The sequence below is a fragment of the Ceratotherium simum genome, chromosome 17 (genome assembly GCF_057802395.1).
Source record: "Ceratotherium simum simum isolate JZ-2026a chromosome 17, ASM5780239v1, whole genome shotgun sequence".
In the NCBI taxonomy this organism is placed as follows: domain Eukaryota; kingdom Metazoa; phylum Chordata; class Mammalia; order Perissodactyla; family Rhinocerotidae; genus Ceratotherium; species Ceratotherium simum.
In genome coordinates, this window is record NC_141916.1 from 14,216,330 (window position 1) to 14,240,923 (window position 24,594).

General features: G+C 33.9%; 1 protein-coding gene and 1 pseudogene across 1 annotated transcript; both read right to left on the reverse strand.

Moving 5' to 3' along the window:
* Window positions 1-9,772: 9,772 nt before the first annotated feature.
* LOC101405161 (olfactory receptor 6C1-like) lies at window positions 9,773-10,714 on the reverse strand. The gene has a single exon (XM_014786778.2). It carries the CDS (start codon window positions 10,712-10,714, stop codon window positions 9,773-9,775), a length of 942 nt encoding a protein of 313 aa, XP_014642264.2.
* A 5,287-nt stretch (window positions 10,715-16,001) lies between these two features.
* On the reverse strand, window positions 16,002-18,768 carry LOC101395848 (olfactory receptor 6C3-like; annotated as a pseudogene).
* Between the last annotated feature and the right edge of the window lie 5,826 nt (window positions 18,769-24,594).

A 24,594-nucleotide genomic window follows, 5' to 3' on the forward strand; every position in this document is an offset into this window, starting at 1 on the left:
CTCCTGCCAGACCTATGAGAGAAAGCACAAAGGAAAAACGTGAAGAGTGGCTTACCGCATATCCAAGTGTGGAGCCAGAATTTGGCCAAAGTAGTACGACATTTCCATCTTCAGGGGAAATTGAAAACAAACTGACATTTACAATGATCCTTCAATTTCCTCTCTATTGCAGGTAAAACTCTGGGTCTAAAGCAGGTTAAAAACAGTTTTTTCGGTATCACACAGCTTGAAGTGATAGAGCTGGGGTTTGCAAGCAGACTTTTTCAGTTCTAAATAAAATACTACCTGTTAAGTTTCAAAGGTCGTGCCCACGAGATTCCTACCCAGTAAGAACCACTTTTGTGTTATTGCTCCCATCCTTATACAAATTTCCTGTTAGTTACAGGTTTAACTACATTGTGACACTTCAAAAATGCTAAATATAGTTTATTTTTTAATAAAAAGTGACTCGATTATCCTTAGCCATCTACTGCTCAGCTTTTCCAACTCCTGCTGCTACCTCACTGGAATTCAGTTACACTAAAGCCCTTGCCATGAGCAACCTCAGATGTCAGGGGAAGAGGGGAGAAAGAGGTACAAAATAATGTAAACTGGAAGGGCTTAACCCTGAGGTTGATTGCGTGTGAATCCCTGGCAATGTTTCCTGATGATTCAGCCTACCTATGTGTCATCATTATGGTCTCTATTGCTTTACAACCGATGTCCCTTTCTATTTAAAATAATAACTATTATTATTTCAGAATTTTTCTGAGTCAAAGACATGGGTAGGTGCTTATGCAAGAAATCGATTTTCCTAGGTTTGTGTATTTATTTATTTCTATGTGTTTAAAAACTGTGGGTTTTAGTTTTTCTGTTTTTTTAACAAAATGAACAGATATTACCTTAGGTATTTCCATAAGGAAGAGTGAGTATTTCTAGGTTTGAACCCAGCCCATTTACTATGTCTGAAAATCACTGAACTCCTCACTGCCTCAGTTTACTTGTCCATAAATACATTTTCTTTCTCTGAATATCTGTCTATCTCATAGAGTTGTGTGAGCTTTCAATAAGTTAATATATGTGAAGTATTTAGAAAAATGTCAAGCATATAATGAAAATCATATAAGGCTTTGCTCTATGAAAAATACATTTCCTAACCACTGAATTAAAAACCTTTAGATTAAGATGGTGTCCTATGTAAAAGGCTATGTCTAAGATAAAATTTATAGCAAGAGAATCACATATAGATAAAAAGAAATTTGTGGGCCAGCCTGTTGGCATAGTAGTTAAGTTTATGCGCTCCCCTTTGGCGGCCTGGAATTCACGGGTTCAGATCCCAGGCTCAGACCTACTCACCGCCCATCAAGCCATGCTGTAGAGGCAACCCATATACAAAATAGAGGAAGATTGGCAAGGCCAACCTTCCCACCAGAAAATAAAAAAAGCAAATTTGGAGTAGAAATCACTTGGCTGCACAGTACCTTTTTGACCTTTTATGCATAAGATTTACTAATCTTGGCTTTGTTCTTTCATCTCATATACATGGTGCTGACCTCTCCTACTCTAATATTCTGTCTCCCATACCCCTGACCACTAGCACTGCCACACACACACACACACACACACACACACACAGTCTTTCCATCTTCATCTGGGAATTGATCACCACATTTGAGGCATGCTACCTGTTCCTAAGCATGTCAGCATTGCCGTCAGTGGCCACTATGTTTTTCTGCTCCTGATTGGTGATAATAACCTTTCCGAGAGTGATTGGCTCTGGAATAAAATAATATAATATATGTGAGTTTCTCATTGTGAGTAGCACATTGTTATGACACTCCAAATCACCTCCTTCCTTACTTCTTTAAGACTAGGTTTTATACTCATATAGTATGAGTCTCCAAAGCACCTTATACTCATCCTTCCCAAACCACCACACTTAAGATATTGTGCTGCAATCTGCAGCAAATTCCTCCACTACCCTGTGTATTCCTCAAACTTAGGATAGTGTTTATCTCTAAGCTATTGCAACATAATCCATTGCTGAGTGTAGTGTATAGTTGGTTTAAAATAAACACTTCTTAGGCCGGCCCCGTGGTGTCGCGGTTAAGTGCACACGCTCTGCTGCTGGCGTGCCGGGTTCGGATCCTGGGCGCCCACCGACGCACCGCTTGTCAGGCCATGCTGTGGCGGTGTCCCACATGAAGTGGAGGAAGATGGGCACGGATGTTAGCTCAGGGCCAGTCTTCCTCAGCAAAAGGAGGAAGATTGGCATGGATGTTAGCTCAGGGCTGATGTTCCTCACAAAAAATAATAAATAAATAAATAAATAAATAAACACTTCTCGAATTAATAGATAAGTAGATGTTGTTTGTTGCTGAAACGTATGCTTCCATAAGTTACACTTCTCTAATTATGCTATATTCTAGTCTCAACTTTTCTTAAGTTTCTGTCTTTGTTTTTGCAAATTGAATTATTTTCCTACTTTACTGATAGAGTGTTTGGTCTCCTGTATTGGGTAAATTGAAAACAAAGGGTATGTAAAGGAAACCAAATTTTATTGATATAAAAATTCTTAAAAAACTTCACAAAATATTATTTAAAAATTCCTTTTCGTTAAAGTACATGACAACTCATCCTTTCAGTTCACCCCGTGCTGCTCCAGTGACAGTGGTCTTCCTTCATCACTTTTCACATTTCATTAAGAGCACTGGTATTTCACAACACTTGGATTCACAAAGTGCATTCTCACCTTATACACGACATTTGCTTCCAATCTAATTATTGAAGTCTCCACAATAGTTTACTGACTTGGACACCAAGTCTTTTAAAAACATTATATTGTTGCTATTATTATTCTACAATGAGTATTGCATCATTGCACTGCATTTCCAATCTTTTTTCAATGTTTGTTAAGTCTAATTTTCCTTTTATTGTTTCTCTTAAGTTTAACACTTTTCTGAATAATAGTTTGATGACTTACCCATTTTGGCTGTTGATCAAAACTGTGAAGGATGTATGAAGAACTATGAAAGAATGTTTAAAGTGATATTTGGACACTTCATGTGAGCACGACAAATACTGAACACATCCATAGTCAGGCTTCAAGAAACAAAGAGAACACTGGTAGTACAAAGGTCCAACGTTAAAGAATTGGGAGAGTACACCATACTTTTATGTAAAAATGTTTACAAAAATTCAATGGATTATATCTATTTACCAGCGTCAAATAAGCTTAATACAAATTTTCAGAATTTACATCCCTTGAGAGAAATCAAGTTGGCTATTGAGCAAGGTGCGTATGACTCCCAGAGGTGTAAGCCGTACAAGGATATATTTGGTTAGATTAGTTAGCACATCTTCAAGGACTCAACTCCTCATTTCAGCCTTTTGTTTCTGAATGTAGATCCATATTTCTCCCTGTCAGAAAATGGCTTATGCTATTGACATTTGCATTTCTTTCTACTCATTTCATCAAAATTAATTCTTACTTTTCTTCCAAGGATCCCTGAGACAGATTCACTGAGCCATTCAAAATTAAAACAAAAAATACTTAACATTGCTAAATAAGAAGGCTAGAAAGCATTTCCAAGGTTTTCATTCTTAACACATCTTGATATTTTGCCCTTCCCAAATCCCTACCATCAAGTAAATATTAACAATGACCCTCTAGATAAACTAGATAATGGCAATTTCATTGATACTCAAGGTGAGAAAGTGACTTTATTTTAAAGTGACTCTGTTAGGTTTTAAGGCTCAAAGAATGTCCCTTTGACACACTGAGAAAGGAGCTTTTGACTGGTTCCAATTCATTTCCGATGTTTCTGTTGTGCTGGGTAGAAATGTCCTTTAGCAATGCATTAAGTTTGAAAGTCTACTTTTTTTTCATCTTCTGTATTTACTCAATTGTCTCTTCTTCAGTTAGACCTCATTAAAATTCATTAGAAAAATACAGACATCATGTCTCCAAAGCAACTTGGTCTATTGATCATGTTATCGTGCTTCTTGTTATTTCGCTGAAGTGTACAATAAAGCAGTGGTTCATGTTTAGCTCAATATATTAGAGAAAAGGAAATGAATTTAATTCAATGTTATGGGTAATATCTAGCTCAGCTTCACAGATGCACCCAAATACACTTCTGGAACTGCTCAATCATTCTTGACAAATGAAAAAGAGTTCATTTGAGACCTTCTCTTTGCCTGAATGAAACAAAATCTCCATAGGAGACCCCACTGAGTCGTTGGAATAATTGTTTTATTAGAATAATCTTTTAATATTCTTCATAATTATTTTAGATGACTATTTCCCTAAAGAAATCTGAATAATATGTATTTCTTCATTTCAATAAAGATGAGCAGATTCAATTCTCAGAATTCATACTACTGTGTATAGAATCAAATCAAGGGACAAGAGAGATCACCAAATCACAGTTAATAATATTTTCAGAAATTGTAACACTCACACCTGCTTATGCTGAAGATCAACTCATAACTTCATGCTCTCTGTTCATTAACCAGCCATCTATTATTTAAACAAGAAAGGAAAAGCAAATAAATTATTAAGAAAATTACGGCATCAAAAATTACTATTAATTTTTTATTGATGACTTTATAGGGTCAATTTATTATCATAGAATGTTTACGGGTTTTGCCATTAGAGAGACATGGATTAAAAATACAAATGAGCCACTTAGTGAATTTGTGACTTTTGCTGCTACTTAATTTCTTCAAGCTTCAGTTTTCTCTGTTTAACATGAAGTTCAAATTTCAAGAGTGTTTTTGAGAATTAATTGAAATAATATAAATGAAAGTGCTCTATAATTTATGTGGCACTTAATAGGATACATGAATAGCTGCTTTAGTTATTTTATTTATCTTTTAGTTGGAATTCACCCTAACTTTGGGAAGGATGCTCATGGTAGTTGTGATTTAGCAAAGGCATTATTTATTCCAGCGACATATTAAGGACTTTTATTATTTATCTCATTTAGTCCTTATAACATATCTATGAAACTTTTATTATCCTTATTCCCAAGTGAAGAACTGAGGCTCAGAGAGATTATGCACCTTAAATAAATTCATATAGCTGGCGTGTCAAATTTAATCTCACATTGCCTGAAATTAAAGTCTGTTCTCTTAAACACAGTACTACATAGCCTATATTCAATGAGAAAAAGTTGACATAGACGTAGTAAATTCCTGTCTTTAATTAATAGAGAAGGAATAAATTGATATAATATAACAAAGTATACTATCTCTTTTTATACTTTTTAATTTATCCAGTTGCAAATTAAAACCCCAATGTATCCTATTTAATTTGATTATAAGTTGAGCTCATAAATAATGGATCAATTATAAGGTTTGGGAGACTTTGATTGTCTTCTACACGCCAAACTTACCTTTGCTCTTCATACAGGTTCACAAACACTCAGAATGGCTGGAATAGTAAAATATTAGCAAATCCCATCATTGTAACCTAGGGGAGCCAGCATTTCTGATAGCATTCCCTTTGCCATTGAACAAGTATCTTCTCTATTATCAACATTTTCTGTTTTATCCTTCCCATTTTTTCCAGGAGGAATATACTTACCTGACTATAGAGAGTGAAAAAAGAGCAAATACACAAAAGAAAAAAAAAATTCAAAGGTGTTTAAAAACTCTTTGTCACAATCTACATAGATTTTACTTGCACCGGCTACTTAATATTGTATCTATTCTCTATGCCAATGGCACAAGGGGAATAATTCAGTGAAGCAAAATTGCCAGAACAGGAATGTAAACAACACGCTAATGAATATAAAACAAAATACACATTAGTATTGAAATTGGAAAAGGATGCTTGGGGGATAGTGTACGAGGATGAAAAAAAAAAAACCAGAGAAACAATACTAAGTGTGAAGTTTGTTTCCCTTAACATTATTTTTCAGACAGAGATTAGCAACCAAATATCTCAATTCCTAATGGAGATTTCTAGCTAATGCTTTTTTTAAACTGATAATCTACCGTATTGTATTAAGTATATTCATTAACTCCATTATTTTTAATCTGCTTTCCAATAAGAATTTTTGGTACCTTAATACTGCTAATAATTTATGCTTTTCTTACTGCTCACTCCTGCTCACCAGGAATGGCAGTTGAAGAGTTTCTTATTTTGGTGAATAATATTGTGATTTTTATGCCAATTATAATGTTAGGATTTATTATGTTCTAGTTCCATTCTTGCCACTTGTATTCAACATAGTACTGAAAGTCTCAGCCAGAATAATTAGGCAAATTAAATAAAAATTAATTAATAAATAAATTGCATTTCTATTTCCAATTAACATGATCTTATATAAAGAAAACCCTAAAAACTCCATAAAATAGTGTTAGATCTAATAAATGAATCCAGTAAAGTTGCAGGATACAAAACCAACACTAAAAGTATCAGTTGTGTCTCTATACACTGTTAATGAACTATCTGAAAAGGAAATTAAGTAAACATTTTCAATTACACCATCATCCAAAAGAATCAAATACTCAGGAATAAACTTATCAAAGGAGGTAAAAACTTGTACACTGAAAAATAAAATCTTTGATGGCAGGAATTAAAGAAGACACAAAGAAATAGAAATAGAAAAACATCCAGTAGTCATGGATTGGGAAACTTAATACCGTGAAAATGTCCAAGCTACCTAATGTGATCTACCAATTCCAAATGCAGTCCCTGTGAAAATACCAATGGCATTTTTTTACAGAAATAGAAAAAAATAATTCCAAAATTCATATAGAACTATGAAAGACCAGAAGTAGCCAAACAAATCATGAGAAAAAAGATCAAAGCCGGCTTCCAGATTTCAAAATATATCACAAAGCTATAGTAAATCAAATGCTATGGTACTGGCATAAAGATATGCATATAGACCAAAGGAACAGAATAGAGAGCTCAGAATGAATACACATACACAGTCAACTGATCTCTCACAAGTGTGCCAAGAACAGACAAAGGGGAAAGGTTAGTCTCCTCAACAAATAGTGTTGGGAAAACTGGATATCCACGTGCAAAAGAATGAAATTGTAACCTTATCTTACACCATACATAAAATCAACTCAAAATGGATTAAAGATTTAAATGTAAGACCTAAAACTTTAAAAATCTTTAGAAGAAAACATAGAGGAAAAGCTTCATGACAGTGGACTTGACAATGGTTTAATGAATATGACACCCAAAGCATAGGCAACAAAAGCGGAAACAGAAAAGTGGAACTCCACCAAACTAAAAAACATTTTAACAGCAAAGGATTCAATTGACAATCAGCAGACTGAAAAGAAAATCTATAGAACAGAAAAAAGATATTTACAAGCTCTGTATTGATAAAGTTTTAATGTCCAAAATATACAAGGAAATCCTACAATTCACTAGAAAACAAAACAAATCAAAAAAACCCTAATAACTTAATAGATGGGCTGAAGAGCTGAGTAGACATTTTTCCAAAGAAGATATACAAATGCAAGGAGATAAATGGCCAACAGGTATATGATAGATGCTCGGTGTCACTAATTGCCAGAGAAATGCAAATCAAAACTGTAGTGATATATCAGCTCACTCCTGTAGGGTGGCTATCAGCAAGAAAAAAAAGACAAGTGTTCATAGCACGTGGAGAAATTAGAATTCTTGCACATTGTTGGTGTGAATGCAAAACTGAGCAGCTGCTATGGAAAACACTATGGAGGTTCTTCAGAAACTAAAAATAGAACTACCATGTTATCTAGCTATCCGATTTCTGGGTATATATTTAAAGTAATTGAAATCAGTGTCTCTAAGAGATACGAGCATTTCCATATTCATTGCAGCAGTATTCACAATTGTCAAGACATAATAACAACCTAAATGTCTGTGAAAGGATGAATGGATACAGAAAATGTGGTAAATACACAAAATGGGATATTATTCAGCCTTAAAAAGAAAGGAAATCCTGTCATATGTGACAAAATGGATGAATCTTGAGAACATTACACTAAGTTAATAAGCCAGTCTCAAAAGAATAAACGCTGCCTGGATCCACTTACATGAGGTATCTAAAATATTCATAGTCATAGACTCAGATAGTGGAATGTGGTTGCCAGAGGATACGGGAGAGGGGAATGGGGGAGTTTCTAATCAAGGATCATAAAATTTCAGTTATACAAGAAGAATATGTTGCAAAGATCTGCTATACAACAGTGCCCTTAAAATTTTATGTGGGTAGATCTTGTGTTGTCTTATTATCAGTTTAAAAAATATAATTTGTACATACAATGATAACAGTTATATATGTAGAACAGTATTAATAATAACAACAATATTAATAATTGCTCCATTTATTGATAGCTAATCATACTATGTGCTTTACAGATTTCCAACCCTATAGTAAGTTAGGTATACCTGACTGACCTGATATTATACCTGATTTACTGATGGGGAAACATATGCTTAGATGTTATACAAACTTCCAGTTTGTTCCACTGGCTGTCTTATTTAACATATAGATTGTACTTCAGATAGGATGAAATGAAATTGAGAAACCATTCTTAAGTTTCCTCTAACATTTTGAATCCACTTCAATTTTTTATTCCTTTTTTTCTTTCTCAACAAATCCTGGGCTGTATCCCTCAATTGAATATATCGCATAATCTTCGTTAGGAAAATTGCACCACTAATTAAGATTATAATATATTTTTTATTACTAAAAAGTGTTTTATATAATTTAGAATACTTTTTAGTATCAGTAATTCTTATTTCAGCTTTACACACACACACACACATGCACATACATCTTTTCAGAATATTTTAGGCACTTACTAATGCCTTAAGTAGAATGAGTGGAAGAGTATTTTAACAGATGAAATCCTAATCTTATATAAAATGGAAAGATTTACTTTGTTATGAACCTTTTATATTCTACAAAAGTGATTAAGTGATTTTCTTTAGGTTTAAAATAATTTGGATACACGCCTTGTTTCAAACTAGCCCAAAACTTGAGAAGGAGCTATATATATAAATATATACAGATTATATACAGTCAGAAAACAGAGCTTTCCTTCTACGGAATGAGAGAAAGTGAACTTACACTATGTATCTAAACTGACTATTTCTTCACAGATTTCTGTGGTTTGTATGTATGTATGTATCTCCCTATATCTATTGAGTTGTTATGAGATTTCGGAAATATGGAGATCTATTTAGCACCATATCTACAAAAGTACATATTGTTAAAGGTCTATGCGTTTTTATCAACAGATAAATTATATGGACATATCCTATTAAAGTGGGCAATAGGTAATGTTTCTTGGTTTTTAAATGAAGCATTTACATTTTTCAATAAATTATAGGGCGTTTATTTTTTTTCCCAGAGAAACTGCAAATGGTGAAAGGAATTTCTGTCAAATATAAATGCAAATCACAAAATTATATTTTCTATGTCGAGTAAGTAAAATATCACACCAACATTTATACACTGTCTCCTCTATGCCCGGTGATGATTTCTTTTTCTAAACAAAACTCAAAATACAATTTTACTTTTTAAAATAATTATTGTTTAAGAAGTTGCAACTAACAAAGTGTTCAGAAGAATGGGAGTCAGAAAGACATAAGAAAAGTTATTAAATTGAATGAGAAATATATTAAACAAATGTGATTTTAAACTGTTAGAAAAAAAGAAAGAGAATGAACAAGGATGACAGGGAGGCCATTGTGATTTGAAGAAGCGAGTGAAATTTCATGTTTATATTATTTAAATTTCCCTGCAATATGTCCCTAATTCATTACACTACATCATTTCACTTGCCTGTGAAAAATAGTCTTCCTTGCCATGTCCATGAAGGCTCGCTTGACTTGCTGATTCCTTAGGCTGTAAATAAAGGGGTTCAACATGGGGGCTACTGAGGTGTTTAGCACAGCAACACTCTTGCTTAAAGATGTTCTGTCTTTTGCTGAGGGTTTAATATACATAAAAATGCAGCTGCCATAAGAAATGGACATGACAATCATATGAGATGAACACGTGGAAAAGGCCTTTGTCCTCTGACTAGTAGAAGGAATTCTTAAAATGGTTCTGATGATATATATGTAAGATAGAATTACTAATACCAAAGTGAACATTAGAGTCAAGACAGCATAGGAAAACCCCATTATCTCTAGGAATTTTGTGTCTGAACAAGAAAGTTGCAGCAGGGGAAAATAATCACAGGTAAAATGGTCAATAATATTAGACCTACAGTAATCAAGGTTTAAGAGCAACATGAGTGTAGGGAATATGATTAAGAATGAAACTAGATATGAAGAGAAGACAAGGAGTGTGCAGACTCTCTGATTCATGATGGTCATGTAATGCAGAGGTTTGCAGATGGCAATATAACGGTCATAGGACATGGCAGCCAGAAGATAAAATTCAGTGACTGCCAAGAGAATGAAAAAAAATAACTGAGCAATGCAATCATTAAAGGAAATGGTTTTATCTCCTGAAATAATGGTACCCAGGAACTTGGGTATACAGACAGTTGTGAATGAAACTTCTAATAAGGAGAAATTTCTGAGGAAGAAATACATGGGGATCTGAAGGTGGGAATCCAGCAGGGTGAGAGTGATAATGGTCAGGTTTCCAGTGATGTTGAGCATGTAGGTGATGAGCAGAAAGACAAAGATCACCACCTGAAGCTTTGGGTCATCTGACAGTCCCAGGAGGATAAACTCTGTTATTTCTGTCTGGTTTTTCATTCTTCAGTTATTATTTGTTTTTCTCCTGCCAGACCTGTGGAAGAAAACACAGCGAACAAATATGTAGAGTGTCTTACCACATATCCAAGTGTGGAGCTGGATTTGGCTCCACCTTCAGGGGAAATTTAAAGCAAATTGATAATAACAGTGATCTATTAATTTCCTTTCTTTTACAAGCGAAAACTTTTTAGTTGAGGCAGACTTAAAAAAAGTGAGTATGACAAAGCTTGCAGTGGTTGGGCAGGCATTTGTTCCCAGACTTTTCTGACTCCAAATACCACCTGTGAACTTTCAGAGACGTGCCCACAAGGTTCCTACCCAATAAGAACCACATTTTTGCTATTGCTCCAATCCCTATACAACTTTCCCAGTCTATGTAAGCTAAAAGTTTAATTACACAAAGAATCCTCAAAAATGGGAAAGATACTTTACTATTTTTTTAAGTGGCTGTTTTGTCTCCAGCCATCTATCAACTTTTCTGACACTCAGCTTTTCCAACTCCCACTACTACCTCGTTGGAAGTCAGAAATGCTAAAGTCATTGCCATGGGCAACCTCAGATGTAGAGATAGAGGAGAGACAGGGGTGGTAAATAATTTAAGCTGGAAGGGTTTAAAATTTACGTTGATTACATCTGAATCCCTGGCAATATTTTATGACATTTCAGCCTACTCATGTGTCATTTTTATGACTTTTATTCCTATACAACTTATTTCCCTTTCTATTTAAAATGACTATTATTATTATATTGAAAAAATTCCCTCAGAGTTAGATAAGTGCTCTCCAAGAAAGCTGAGGTTAATAGTTTAATTTCTTTATTTGTATATACTTTTAAAATGGTTTTAATTTTTCTTTTTTTTTAATAAGACTTAAATGATATTACCATAGATATTTCCATAAGGAAGAGTGAAGATATCTAGGTTTGAATCCAAGCCACTTACTAGGTCTGAAATTCAGTTAGTCCCTCTGTGCGTCATCTATAAATATGCAGTTATTTAAGCCTGTGTCATAAGGTTATTGAGAGCATTAAGTGAGTTAATATATGTGATGCATTTATAAAGATGCTTAGCATTTAATAAAAGCCTTATAAGGTTTATTCAAGGGAGAAAATGTTCCCTAACTACTGAGCTGAAAACCTTGGGACTAAGAAGGTGTCTTGTGTAAAAAGCTATGTCTAAGATAAATAGTAACAAATAAATTTAGCACCCAGAGAATCACCTAGGAACAATAACAACAAAAATGAGGTAGAATCACCTGGTTGTGCCACACCTGTCAGGCATTCTAGGCAAGTGAATCTTAGCCTTGTTCTTCCGCTTTGTGCACATGGTGACTTCTCCCACCGTGGTGTATCTGCCTTCTGCACCCCATCACCACCCCCATCCCGCCCCCACACACAATCTACCTCTCTCATCTTCAGCTTGCATTTGATCAGCACGTTTGAGGCGTGTTAGGTATTTTCAGCATGTCAACATTGCTACCAATGGCCACTTCATTTCTCTGCCCCTCGTTAGTAAAGGTAACCTTTCTGAGAATGAATGTGAAGCTTGCATTAAACAAAATATATGTATGTAACTGGCAATGTGAGTAGCAGATTTAAATGAAACCCCAAATCACCTCTTTTTTCATTCCTACAGCATTAGGTTTAATACTCATTGTACGAGGGCCATAAGAATCTTGTACTCATTCTTCCCAACCCACCACACATCCAGCACTGAAATCTCGTGTGAATTCCTCCACTACTCAGTGCATTTCTGGACGTTAGGACAGAGTCTTACCTTCAAAGCTACTGCAACATAATCCAGTGCCTGCTATAGTCATAGTAGGTTTAAAATAAATACTTGTCTAATTAATTAATTAATGTTGTTTGTCGTTGAATCACACACTACTATCATGTGCAGATCTCTATTTTATGCCAAATTCTAGTTGGTATATTATCTACGTTGTGTCTTTGTTTTACAAGATGTACTTTCTTATTTTACCTACTTTCAAGATGCACTTATCTACCTGGCCTAAATTTCCTGTATTAAGTTAATTTATAACAAAGGACATGTAAAAGGAGCCAAATTTTTTAATATATAATTTAAAAGAAAATTTCATAAAACATTATTTCAAAATTACTTTCCTTAAATTTCTTTACACTTCATCCTCTTAATTAACTTTACTCCTGCTCAGAATTATCACTCTTCCTTCGTCAGGGTTTGCTTTTCGTTGAAAGTACTAGTTTTTCACAACACCATGAAGTCACAAAATGCATTCTCAACAAACAGACAAGATTTGGTTTCAATCTCAAGATTGAAATTTCTGCAATAACTTACTGGCACCAGAGACCTAGCTTTTTAAATATATATATATATATATATAATTACAATTCCAAAGTGAATAATGTGTCATTGCACTGTATTTTTAACCTTATGTCAACTTCTTTGCATATTTGTTTTTCCCCTTAAGTTTCCTGTTAATTTTAACACTTCTCCAAATAATAATATCATGACTCACACATTTTGGCTACTGATTAAGCCTGTGAAGGAATGTATGAAGAGCTGTGAAGAAAGCTATTAACAGATATTGAGAGGGTTCATGTCAGTATCCCTGAAAATGAATTTACATAGCCAGTCTTCTGGGACCAGAGAAAACAGGCTTAAAGAAACTCTAGCAAGAGTAGATCCAAAACCACAGAATTGGAAGTGGGATACTATACTTTTTAGGTAAAAATGGATTCAATGGTATTCATTTACCAACATCAAGTAAGCCTGATAAACATTATCTGCATTCACTCATTCATTCGTCTATCTTTTGAGAGAAATAAACTTCAATGTTTAGCAAGATGTGTATGATTCCTAGAACTTTTTGCCATCCCAAGGATGCGTTCATGTAGAGTACAAAGGCTATCTCCAAGCGTTTAACTCATCTTTTCAGCTTTTTATTTCTGAATGCTGATCCATATTTCCCCCTGGAAGAATATGGTTTAGGTTATTAAGCCTGATATTTCCTTCCACTCATTTCATTAAAATCAATTCTTACTTGCCTTCTAAAAATACCTGAGACAGACTCTTTGACCTATTCAAAATGAAAATTAACAATAATATTTCGTGTTTGTTAAATAAGATGGTTACAAAGCATCTTCAAATGGTCATTCTGAAAACACCCTTATATCTTGCCCTTCCAAAATCCCTGCCATTAAGTTAATATTAACAATGACCCTTTAGATAAACTAGATATGGACGATTTCTTTAACGCCCAAGGTGAGAAAGGGACTCTTTATTAAAGGCTACACTCAGTTTGAAAGACCAAGGGATGTTCCTTTGAAAGACTGAGAGAAGAGCCTTAGACTGGTTCCATTTTATTTCTGGTGTGTTTTGTTGTCGCTGTTTTTGTTTTTAATAACGGTTTATGTTGCACTGTGTGGAAACATCCCTTAGTACTGCAATAATGTAGAAAGTCTACTAGCTTCAACTTTTTCTAGGTTTACTAAATTCTCTCTTCTTCAGGTAAACCTCATTAGACAAACTTCACAAACCCTATCTCCAAAATAACTCGCTTTATTAATCATATAACTCTGCTTCTTTCCACTTTAAGTGAGTTTAAAGAGTTGTTCAGGGTTTAGTTTAATACAGTAGAGAAATAGAAAATTGCTGAATTCAATGCTGTGGGTAACATCTAGTTAGGCTTCATAATTACTCTAAATTTATTTTGGACACTGCTCAATCATTCTGGGCTTTGGGATCTGACACAGTGGTCTTTTAAGAATTTCTCTCGACCTGAATGAAGCAAGACTCTTCATGAGACCCCACCGAGTGGTTGGAAGGATTGTTTTATTAGATGCTTTTTACTTTTTTCCCTCACAGTTATTTTAGATGACTGTTTCCCTAGAGAAATCTGAATAATTTATATTTCTTCATTTCAATAATGATGGACAGATTCAGCTCTCAGCATTCATACCACTGTTCATAGAATCAAATCAAGGGAAAAGAGAAATCATCAAGCCACATTTAATAATAACTTCAAAAATAGTTAACACTCATATGTGTAGGGGTTTATGGTGAATATCAACTCATAACCTCACACTTTCAGTTCATTAGCAAGCCCCCTACAACTTAAACAGGGAAGGAAAAGTAAAAAATTAACAAGATTATGGTATCAAAGCACTATTAATTTCTTATTTAGGACATTCTAGAATAAGTTATTATCACAGAAAGTATATGGGCTTTACAGTTAGGGAAATATGAATTAAAATACAAATGGGCCACTTAATGGATTTGTGACTTTGGATGAGTTACTTAATTTCTTTAAGCTTCAGTTTTGTCAGTTTAAAACGGAGTTGAAATTTCAAGGGTGTTTTTGAGAATTAATTGAAATAATATAAATGAAAGTACTCTGTAAATCAAGTGTCACTTAATATTCTTTAAGAATATTTGTTTTATTTACTTTACTTTTCTGTCAATTGGAATTAACTTTGGGAAGGATATTTATGGTAATTGTGATTTAGCAAAGACATTACTTATTCCAGTGAAATACTACTGACTTTTATATTTTATCTCATTTAGCCCTCATAACACACCTACAAAACTTTTATCGTTATTCCCAAAAAAAGAACTAGGCTCAGAGAGGTTACGTACTTAGGTATGTTCATATAGATAGCAAATGGAAAATATAATCTCAGACTACTGGAAATTAAAATCTATTCTCTCTCTTTTTTTTTTTTTTTGTGAGGAAGATCAGCCCTGAGCTAACATCCATGCTAATCCTCCTCTTTTTGCTGAGGAAGACCAGCTCTGAGCTAACATCCATTGCCAATCCTCCTTTTTTTTCCCCCAAAGCCCAAGTAGATAGTTGTATGTCATAGTTGCACATCCTTCTAGTTGCTGTATGTGGGATGCAGCCTCAGCATGGCTGGAGAAGCGGTGTATTGGTGCACGCCCGGGATCCGAACCTGGGCCGCTAGTAGCAGAGCGCGAGCACTTAACCGCTAAGCCACGGGGCCGGCCCAAAATCTATTCTCTTAAACAAAGTAGCACTTAGCCTATATTCAATTAGAAACACACAGAGACAAGGATAGTAATTTCCTGCCTTTAACAGAGAATGAATAAAATGATATAATAAAACAAAATATACTAACCTCTTCTTACACTTCTTGATGTATCCAGTTGCAAAATGTAACTCCAATATATCCATTTAATTTGATTTAAAGTTGAGCTGATAAGTAATGAATCAATGATAAGACTTGAGAGACTTACATCGTCTTCTGTACGTCCGACTTATCTCTGATTTTCACGCAGCCTCACTAACACTCAGAATAGACGGACTATAAAAAATTTTTGCAACTGACATTTTTGTAACCCAGGGAAACCAGCATTTCTGAAAACATTTTCTCTCATTGAATAAATTTGCTTTCTATCGTCAATGTTTTTGTCTTAAAATTTTCTCCAGAAGGGATATATTTCTTTAACTACAGAGAGTGAGAAAGGAGCAAATACATAAAAGAGAAAAAAAATCAGAAGTTGTTTTAAAACTCTCTGATATGGTTTCCACAAAGCTTTTATGTAGCACAAGCCAGTTAATTTTTTGTCTATTCTCTCTGCCGCTGGCTCACGGGGACTAATTCAGTGAATCGAAATTACCAGAATAGGAATGTGCACAAAACACTAAGGAATATAAAACCTAGTACTCATTAGTATTGAAATTGGAAAAGGAAGCTTGGGAGACAGTGTCCAATGAGACAGAAAAAAGTAACAAAACTCAAACAAGAAAACTAAGCATGCAGTTTGTTTCCCTTAACATTATTTTTCAGAAAGAGATTAGCAACCAAAAATCTTAATTCCTGATGCAGATCTCTACCCAATATTCCATGCCATTTTTAAACTGGTAATCTACCAAATTGTGCTAAGTACATTCATTAACTCCATTATGTTTAATCTGCCTTCCAATAAGCCTTTTTGGTACCATAATTCTGCCAATACTTTATACTTTTTTCTCCTGCTCACTCTTGCTCACCAGGAATGGCAGTTGAAGAATTTCTTGTTTTCATTGAATAATGTTGTAATTTATATGCTAAGTATAATATTAGGAGTTAGTACCTTTCCTAATGAGACCATAATAATATAATCACGCCCAAATGGGATAATCTGAGTGAAGAAAAGCAATAAATTTGTGTAAGTCCTTAGTAAAAACTATGCAAAATTTGCAGGTCCTTAGAGAGTTTCAAATATGTATAAAATAGAGCAAACACAGGTTTTTGGTTTCTTTATTTTGTTTCATTTTTTCCCTCAGGCTATCATAGCTCCTTTTTTCCCTTGGCTATTATAGCTCAAGACCTCAGGCAAATTACTCAACTTTTCTGAGCATCAATTTACACATTTATTAAAAAGAGATAATCATGTCTAATTTTCTATATAGCTGTGAAGATCAAATAAGAGCTGGTATAAAACATATGTAGTTCAGCATATGGCACAGAATAAATGTTCTCTATAGAAGAAATATTATTACTTTTGAAATTCCTATCAAACTTCCAGGAGGCATAAGAGTAATGGTAGCTGCCTAAATATTCTTCTTTTACATATTTTTGTAAATCACACAGATAAACAAGGAGAGTATATAAAATAAAATATAACACATGCCTTCAGTATAACTAAGAAATATAGGATATTATGAACTTTAAATTTTTTGTAAGTAGGAAAATAAATATCCAAGTCCATCAGATGAATGGGAAGAAATGAACAGATACTGCAGATAGTGCACAAAAAAATATGGTTGTTATAGATATTTGATTTATTTCATATGTCAACTTTAAAGAAGAAAGTGTTATATTAGCTAACAGGAGAAAATATTTAAGACTAAGTTGATAAAAACAAGAGTACACTCCTTCAGCCATTACTATATAAAGTATTTTATTACTTAGAAAAATCAGCAAAATTATTTATGTTCCATAGCCATTGGTTTTCTATTTACGATTGTAAATCAATGATTACATGGAACCTGTAGATAGTTTGAAAGGAAGACACAACATAGTCACTTTTAGATTAAAAAGAAAGCTGAGCAAATGAGCTCAGCGTTGCAGGTATCTGTGAGATGGATATAGGAGGATACGGTAGAAGTTAAAATTTATTGTTTTTTATTGCATCTTCACAATGACATTCATTCATGTTATACATACTTTCATTTGTTTCTAGGAAACTACTTTATGAACCAAGTTTTTGAAAGCTTGTTTTACTTGCTGATTCCTCAGGGTGTAAATAAAAGTGTTCAACATGGGGACAATTGAAGTGTTGAGAATAGCTGCTCCTTTGGTCAATGATGCTCTTTCTTTTGCTGAAGGCTTGACATACATGAATATACAGCTTTCATAGGAGATGGAAATGACAATTATGTGAGAGGAGCAAGCGGAGAAAGCCTTTTTTCTCTGACTGGCAGACGGGATTCTCAAAACAGTACTAACAATGCACATGTAGCACAGAATGACTAATGCCAGTGTGAACAGCAGAGTCATGAAAGCAAAGTGAAAGCCAATCATCTCTAAAAGCCATGTATCTGAGCATGAGAGTTGTAAAATGGGGAAACAGTCACAAGATAAGTGATCAATTACGTTGGAAGCACAGAAATCTAACTGGAAGATAAGCTTGAGTGGTGAGAAAAAAAGTAAGAAAACCTCCTGGCCATGAACTGAAGACAGCAGCATGCAGATTTTCTTGTTCCTGATGGTGATGTAATGGAGAGGCTTTCAGATGGCAACATAATGGTCATAGGACATGGTGGTTAGAAGAAAAAATTCAGACACACCCATGGAGATGAAGAAAAGTAACTGAGCTAAACAATTGTTATAGGAAATGGTCTTGACTCTAGTAATGATTGCCCACAAAAATCTGGGGATAGAATTCTGGAGTAATTAATACATAGGAGTCTTTAGACAACAATCTGTCAAGGTGAGGATGATGATGGTTAGGTTTGCAGTGACACTTAATACATAAGTTATAAATAAAAAGATAAAAATTACAATCTGAAGCTCTGAGCTGTCTGATAGCCCAAGAATATGAACTCTGTAATCATTGTGTGATCTCTCATACTGATATTTTTCTTTAATCAAAATCTATTGGTGAAAAACAAAACAAAAAGAAAGAATAATGAATTATATATGAATCAAAGATTTAATTATTAGTATTAATAGCTCCAATGAAATGAAGACTTTCTTTGCTGTAGCATTTTTGCAATATCCGCTCACTCCTATTAAAGCAGAAAAAATTCACATATCCTTCATTGAAAAGGAAACATGTATTCACAGGTCTATGTTAAAAGTCCTCTCATCAGAGACTTTACATAAAACCTCTACAAGTACCACATTTTCTATATGTGCAACATACCTTTTAATTATATGTTTCTACAACAATATTTATTCATTAGTTTGGACATGAAGATATCGCTTTCCAGTTTTGAAGATTGTGTGCTTTTAGGACAGAAATATCTAATTTTGAATTTTAACTCTGATGTCATTTGCAGACTTTATTGTCTTACAAGGCTTTGGTGGAAATTGATGACTCAATCACAATTCATGAACTTAATGATAGCTATGATTATTTTTATTCTTAATATATATTCTTTTAAATATGACCAACAGAAATAAATGTATTTGCAATCACAGAAACATAGGACTAGAATTGCCTTGGTCGTAAACAAGAGGAAAGTTCTTACTAATGAGAAAGAAAACAGAAGCCAGAGATATTGATTAATGCTCACATAGATAGAGCTATATCAATGACACAGTTCTACAACATACTGATCTGTTTGTATCATTTTTATGTTCCTTAGTTAAATTAACAATTGACTTTTTTTTCCTTTTTACTATATTCACTTTTTCCTTTTACTCTTAAACTTGCCTGAGGATAAGAAGGACCACATAAGGGACTGTTTTGATGCCAAAATATCTCATTGCCTTCTTTCTAGAAATAATTAGAATAAATAAAATTCTTTTTAAGATTTACTTTGTAGAAACCACAAATTGCTAAATCGTAGTCTATATGATTTTTATCTGCCTTGTCCTCTCTTTATTTTTAGCAGCCAGCATTTTATCTATGATATAGGTTCTCAATAATATCTGTTGTATTATTCTCTTTCTACAGCCTGAACTGGATGAGTCAGCAGTGATAAGTACCAAAGCTGGTATTGTGCCTTTTTTCCTCTTATATTTTCTGACAATCAGCATTCTCTTCCTTTAGGAATATACACGTTTTGTCATTAACATATCAGCAACATTGGCAGAACAAAAGGCAGAGACTGTTACTGTGCTTTGAATAATGACTGAAATATTAAAATGTAAAATTAATAATAGTAAATATGTTAAAATAATAATGTGAGGATCCCTGCAATTTATTCCCAAAAAATAAACTTTTGGATGGGAGAAAGATGAAACTGCATTTATTGACAAATAGTGAACATACTTTCTGATATGTCCAATGATTCCAGTCAGAAATATAATCCCAGATTTTTCTTAACTTACTTAAAATATGAGATGTAATGCATTCATAATATACTTCAGGAGATTTTCTGTCATTTAGTTCACCCTGCCTCTGTCTATTACATAAAAGCCTCTCACATAGAAAAAGTACAGGATTGATCGCATGCAAGTTTTCTACAGCTTCTGCTCAAAGTAAAATCAGTTTTTCTGGATCCCTTTTATCTTTCCATATAAACATATGTGTTGTTCTGACCTGAACCTCAAGAAGCTGCTATTGAAATCCTGAGAGTTCTTTAAGTAAATTTCCAGGGAATCCTGCTGAATGACTGGAAAGTAAAACATTTCAGAGTTGCCTGGATAAGATGAAGATTGACTGCTACACAAAGATAAATCAATTTTACCTTTTCTGGTCAGCGCGTAAATCCCCAAAAGACCAGAACGAAGAAAGGGAGGGTGCAAGGAGAGAGAAGCTCAAGAGCTATAGTGATGTCATGACATATACTTTTCTGAAAACCTATGCAAGATAGTCAGATAAAAGCAGGAGTGTACCAACCACCTTATACCATCAACCTGGTCTCCCTTTGGCTCAACTTAATTTTCCTAATATGCACATGGCACTCAGTCTACACTCAGGAGATAATAATCTCAGTTCCTTTGCAGTTGGTTAAATACAGGGCTCGGCTGCACAACAGTGGACCCTTCATTGAGGTAGTACCCATGTTTTATTCATTTGTACATCTCCACCAGCACAAAGCAGAACTAATGAATAAAAAAAAGCATTTTAATATCTTTAAAGGTCAGAAGAGTAGTTTAAACTTTAGTTTTTTATTTTTCCGTTTTAAGAGTAATATATGCTTAATATTATGAGAATCAAGCGTCAGAGAATAAAGTTATCAAATCAATAGTATATAGTGACATATGGAACGGCCCTTATGTTTCCAACTGATCCTCCATTTATCCTCAAATCTTCAAATTAACCAGTAGTAAACACTTACAGTATGTTCTACCAGGTATTTTTTCTATATATTCACTCACAAACACAATGACATTCACACACTCAGAGAGATTTTTTCTTTTTACAACTTTACTACACAAAACATTCTGCAATTGTCATTTTTTTCAGTTAACATTATGTAATGGATATCATTCCTGTCGAATTATCTAGACAGAACTTGTCCTTCTATAACAGTTTTCCAGAATACCAGAGGAGACTTGCATATAATTTAATAATTTCATTGTTGATTAAAATTTAGAGAATTAGGTTGCTACCAATTTCACATCATCAGTAACAATGCTATGTCAATTTTTATGTATTCATTTGCATGTATACAAGTATTGGTATAACATATAAGTGAGCACTAAATTTTGATACTTCAGAACTTCCCTCATACAGACAAGTTCTTTTCCTTACATCGTAACCAACAATAGATATGATAAATCATTTACAAATTTTGCAAACAGAGAGGCAAAAATTTTGCCACAATTCATTTAATGATATAAACAGTATCATAAAGACTGAATCACTGTGCCTGGGTTTTGAGGTTAAAGAGATCCAATATCATTGTAAACTTGCAAAATGTATTTAGTCTTTCTGAGCATCAGTTTCTCTACTCATGCAATGAGAAGACTAATAGTCCTAACTCATAGGATATTGTAAACGTCAAATGAAATAATGTGTAAAAGTGCTTAGCAGAGTAGTTAGGATACAGTAAGGGATTAGTGTATAAATATTATATATTCTTTTAAATTTCATATTCTCCACTTAATAGAGAGAATGAACATTTTAATATTTCTATTTCTCATCTATGAGTTGCCTATTCACAACCTGTGTTCAATTTTCATTGTGTTTATGTGATTTTATTTATCAGTAGTAGATACTTTTGTATTATGGGTATAAACCCTTGGTATGTCTTATCTGTTGCAACATGTGTTTTCAGATCCTATCTTTATCTCTTAAACTTTTTTATGGTGTGGTTCAACTCGAAAAGACTGCATAGTCCATCATGAATTCTTGGTCACCTATTCTTCTTAGGACATCCTTCTACTCATACTTCAAAATTATATAAACGTTTGCTTAGATTTAATACTTCTATGGCTTTGCTTTTTACATTTACATCTTTCATCCATCCAGAATTTATTCTTATCTGAGATATGGATCTATTTTTGTTGCTTTTTTAACAGATAACCTGCTTCCCCAACATCATTAGGTGAGAGACAATCTAAGAGTTTGGATAGTAAGTTACTAAGAGCACCAGTGTCATGTTATCCCCTCTTAGTCATGCTTCCAGCCAGAGTTCTCATTAACAAGATCCACCTGTAATCTTTCAGCTGGGGATGGAATTGAGTCCATTGAAATATAACCTCAGCCTGAGAAACTTATACTTCTCATATTTCAGGAAAAAACAGAAGTTTCTTAGTGCCCTCAACATAAAATATCTAATTTAACCGGGCCAAGGCCCTGTATGGTTTGACCGCCTCCTACCGTTTCTGACTCATTTCATACCATCCATCTTCACTGTTTCCATTCCAGGGTATCTGTGGGTTTTGTTTGTTTATTTGTCTTAATACCTGACACTTTCTCTTCTTCACGACATTCACACGTATATATGTTCTTTTACCTCCTGGAAGTCATTTCTTTGGCACCTCAATTCACTTCTGCTAATTCAGCAATTCCACTTTAATTTTAGTGTCTTTTTGGCAGTCTTCTCTGATTCTTTGATTTTCTCAAACTCTTATATGTTTCCAAATGCCCTGTGCTTCATCTTTGCAGTAGTATATATGTTTTAACTGCTAACCAGGTGTCATCTTTGCTAGACTGTAAGTTTCACAGTGTAAGTTGCACGTGATTATTTAAATTAAAAATATTAATTAATTAAATAAGATACAAATTCCTCAGTTACATTAATTACATTTCCAGTACTCAGTAGTCAAATGTGGCTAGTGGCTAAAACATTGGACAACACAGATTATAGAACAATTCCATTAATGCCGAAAATTGTTTTAGACCCATATTTCTCCTTTTCATTACTCTGAAAAAATTAACTAAGTGTATACAACCTTTTATAAAATCTAGGCCCTGTGTGACCTTTGCTATGACCTCATCAAATTGTTCACCATTTCTTGTAACTGCTAGGCATTTTCTTACTCACACACAAACACACACACACACACACACGCACGCACACACGTACTTTTCCTTAAGGTTTCTTCTAAATTTCATGTAATCTTTGAAATCTTCCCTGTTTGCAAAGCCAAGAGTAGGTGCTCTCTCTTCTCTGCTCTCCTAAAACTTTGTATTCTTACCTTCCTCTATTGCAATTTTTTGTACATATGTCTGTTTCCATTAAAAAGCTACCCAATATTGAGGCAATAGGCTTTGGTTAATTCATATTTATATATCTGGTGCTAGGGAGAGATACACAGCACCAAACTGGATTGTGATGTCTTATCCTTTTTATGTATTACTGTATTTGAATGGCTAGTAAAATTTTGTTAAGAATTTTTGCATCTATGTTCAAGAGAGATATTGGGCTGAAATTTCCTTTTCTTGTAATTTACTTTTTATAGTTTCAAACTAGGCTAATGTTACTTTCATAAAAATAGTTGGTAAATTTTCTCAGCTCTTCTGATTTCTGAAAGAGTAGGACAGATTTAATATAATTTGTTCCTTAAAAGTTTGGTAGTAGCCAGCCTTGGGGGCCTAGTGGTTAAAGTTCAGCACTCTCAGCAGTTCGGTGGCCTGAGTTCATTTCCCAGTCACGGAACCACATCACCGGTCTGTCAGTTACCATGCTCTGGTAGTGGCTCCCATAGAACAACTAGAAAGACTTACAACTAGGATATACAACCATGCACTGGGGCTTGGGGGAGTGGAGATAAAAAGGACATTTAAGAAAAAAAACTTTGGTAGAATACACCAGCGAAATCACCTGAGCCTGGAGTTTTATTTTTGAAAGGGTTTTAACTGCAAATTTAAATTATTTGATAGATATAGAGATATTCATGCCTTCTTCCGTGAACTTTGGTAGTTTGTATTTTTTAATAATTGTTTCATTTCATTTAAGTTATCAAATTTATGAGCATAGTGTTTGCAATTTTCTCTCATTTCTCTTAATGTCTATGGGATTATAGTCATGCCTTCTCCTTCATTATATGTATTAGTAGCTTGTGTCTTGCTTAGCCTTGCTGGATATTTTTCAGTTTAACTAATCTTTTTTTAAAAACTATGTTTTGGTTTCACTTCTCTATTGTTTTTCTGTTTTCTGTCCATTGAATTCTTCTGTATTATTTATTATGTATTCCTCTCCGCTTGCTTTATTTTTAATTTGCACTTCCTTCCTAAATTTTCTAAGGTGGAAACAGTGTTTCATTTCAGTTGTATGCGTTTACTTTTGTGTATACACACAGACACACAAACACATACACATAGAGTATGATTT